This window comes from Arachis ipaensis, chromosome B01 (assembly GCF_000816755.2).
Source record: "Arachis ipaensis cultivar K30076 chromosome B01, Araip1.1, whole genome shotgun sequence".
NCBI classification, from domain to species: Eukaryota; Viridiplantae; Streptophyta; class Magnoliopsida; order Fabales; family Fabaceae; genus Arachis; species Arachis ipaensis.
Window position 1 is genome coordinate 4,933,305 of NC_029785.2, and position 3,044 is coordinate 4,936,348.

At 38.0% G+C, this 3,044-nt stretch overlaps 1 protein-coding gene across 1 annotated transcript; it reads right to left on the reverse strand.

The window, feature by feature from the left end:
• On the reverse strand, window positions 968–2,868 carry LOC107616256. Its single transcript, XM_021107675.1, has 5 exons — window positions 2,848–2,868; window positions 1,959–2,174; window positions 1,747–1,839; window positions 1,556–1,657; window positions 968–1,461 (listed from the first exon to the last, which is right to left on the reverse strand). Exons 1-5 carry the CDS (start codon window positions 2,866–2,868, stop codon window positions 1,057–1,059), a joined length of 837 nt encoding a protein of 278 aa, XP_020963334.1. The 3' UTR covers window positions 968–1,056.

The following is a 3,044-nucleotide window of genomic DNA, read 5'->3' on the forward strand; positions in this document are numbered from 1 at the left end:
GTGATTGTAAATTTTTATATCCAAAACATATATATTTTTTTTTTTATAATTGTCATGGCTACTAGATTATGCTCTAACCTTGAGTTTAATATAAACTCCATGAAAGATTTCGGTCAGTATAGTGCCTCTTGTATACATGCACTATGCGATACTTGATATGATTAGCCAAGTATCCAAATGCATAGAGTGAGACAACATGGCAGCAATGCCTCCTTGCCTCATCAGAAACAAAGATCCTTTGACGTGTTAGAGGATTCCAGATCAGAAGGCTAGAGTTCATGCCACCTTGTGAAAATCTGATGCACACATTACCGTGATCAGACCCGACCAGGCAATAAAAGCCAAAGTTGTTGATAGCTATTGGTATGTTGAAATCTAGCTATAGACCGCTCTCAACATCAGCTCTTATAAACCACCTTGAGTTATCATCCACAGGAGGATGACCGACGCCAATCAACGCACTCTTGTTCTTGTTTTTGTTGTACATGAAGTTTTGCCTGCACTACAACAAAAACGCCATTTAGCGGCAGTTCCTGTAGCCGTTTAGCGGCGATTTTGAACCGCTGCAAAACATTTCGCGGCGGTTCCTGGGAACGCCGGAAGATAAGGCGCGGCAAAACGGATTGCGGCGGTTTTAGTCAACCGCCGCAGTATGTGAAGGAAAATTGCTAAAAACGAATTTGCGGCGGTTACAAACCGCCGCTAAATGTAGCGCAGGAAAAAATTTTTATAGTTTTGCGGCGGTTTCAAAACTGTCGCCAAATTTAAATTTTCCATTAAAATTTTAAATTTTCTACTATTTTGCCTATTTTGACAAAGAATGCTTATTAAACTTTAATTTTTTTACTTTTTAACTAATTTAAACAAATTTAAACAAAATAAAACAGCTCAATTAACATAACAAACCAGATTAAAGTTATGCAAACATAACATATATATAATGAAATTGTCATAATATCATCCAAAATAAAGTAAGAATGCTCAAGTTGGATAAAATAAGCCTAACGTACTAAACCAACTTAAATGTAAAAGGTATCCAAAACCATTAATTGAAATTCAAGATTTTTGTTGTGGGTTGTGATTTCCAGATGAAAATGGCCCTGCGCATGACGAGTCCGGTGTACCGCCCACAAAAGTCAGCTCTTCAGCAATCTCAGCTGGCAAATTGCCTCCTAACTGTTGGACTACATATCCCAAGACTTTATTTATTGACTGTCTCTTCGCCCGCTCTTCTTCTAACTTAGCTGTCAATTCTGCAATCATCCTCTTATCCTCTGCATTGGACTCTGCAGAACCCGACGGTTGTCCAGCAGCATTACCAAAGACTTGGGTGGGACATGGTCCAGCACCTAGGACACGAACTCGTCCTGGGTGCTCCTTTCCAAGAACTTGTGCTAGCGAGTCATTCTGTGAAATGTGCTTAGAGGATCCATCCTGCCTCTCAACATTCGCAATTGCTTCCTACAAATATACAACATTGGAAAGGAAGAAGTTAACAGTAGCACCATATATATAGTAAGCTATATATTGCTTCAAATTTTCAAACATGACTTACACTAACAACACGCGCATCAGGGTGGATATACGAGCCATCTCTTTTCTTATGAGTCATGATAAACAACTCTCCTCTACCAACGGGCCTTCCTTGCTCTCTCTCCTACATCGTTGATATTGACACAATTTAGTAAACAACAACATTTTCCAAGAAGCTTAATCAAAATCTTAATGCAAATGATGACTTATTACCACTTCGTCTTTTTTTCTTGCCAAGGTTTTGGAGCCCCCAGTATGTGTGTAAAGTTGCTTGCTCCGATTTAAAGTGTTCTGTTTACACTTTTTCTATGAACAAATAACAAAACAAATGCAGATGAGAAAGATATGATGAATATCAACTGTAAGGGAATTACTATGTATACACATGTTTTTATGTGGAAATAATAAAATATACCAAGGCTTACCTGCGTTTCTTCATTCAGGCGATAGTCAACAAACTTTTTCCAATCATTTTTGTCTATTCCTTTCGGGTGATGCTGAAGATTTTTCTCATAAGTCCTTATTTGTTTGTAACACCTATGAAACAAGTGGTGCCTTGAATCCTTCCAGTTTTTTCTTATCCTCTTCAAAATATCACGCTTTATTTTTTCTCCGGCATCGTCTTCATAGTAAAAGACCCGCTACAATTATCAACAACAAATTAAGAGAACAAATCAAGCAAAACGTCAATATCAAAATTATCAAAAGAGGCATAATGCTGAATAGATGACCAGAGGTAGGGACAGTGATACATCAGTTAAACAATCATTCAACTCACAAGACGCATAAAAAAAATAAAATCTCACCACTACCCGAGTAACTAAATCAGTAATTTTACTTTTATTAAGAACAGATCAAAAAATCAAGAAAAACCAAACTCAGGAAGCAGTGTTTAAGCTAACCAGAGGTAGGGACAGCGAGACAGAGAGCGATATTGACGCCGACAAAATGCGAGCTCCACGGCTACGGCGAGTAGAACAGAGACCTCGACTGCGACGGTGATGATAATAGAGACTTCGGCGTTGACGGCGACGAGAAGAGTGAACTCGCGGCGACGGCGAGGAGAAGAAATAGCTCGACAATGGAATTGTCGATGAGGTTAAGGCGTTGCTGCAGAGCGGTGGGGGTTGATGTGATTGCACTGGGCGATGGCTGCGGAAGGGGTTAAGAGAGGACGGTGGCAGCTAGGTTATGTTTCTTTTGATTTCATTTTTCAGATTTGGGACTGGGAGGAGTGGGGCTTGCGGGTAGTCCATTAGGGGCATTGTTTTTTTTTTTTTTTTCCTTTTTCCTTATTAAAAATCAAAACATTACCGTGTTGCCCGGGCAAACCATAATTAGCAATTGTTATATGATTTTGCCCTTAAATAAGTAATAAGTAATAATTATAATAAGAATGATATTTATTACACTATAAAAGGCTAATATTATACTTATAATACCTATAGATATATTAAAATCATAATTGCGTATAATAGCGATAATTTATAATATTTATAGATATTTATATA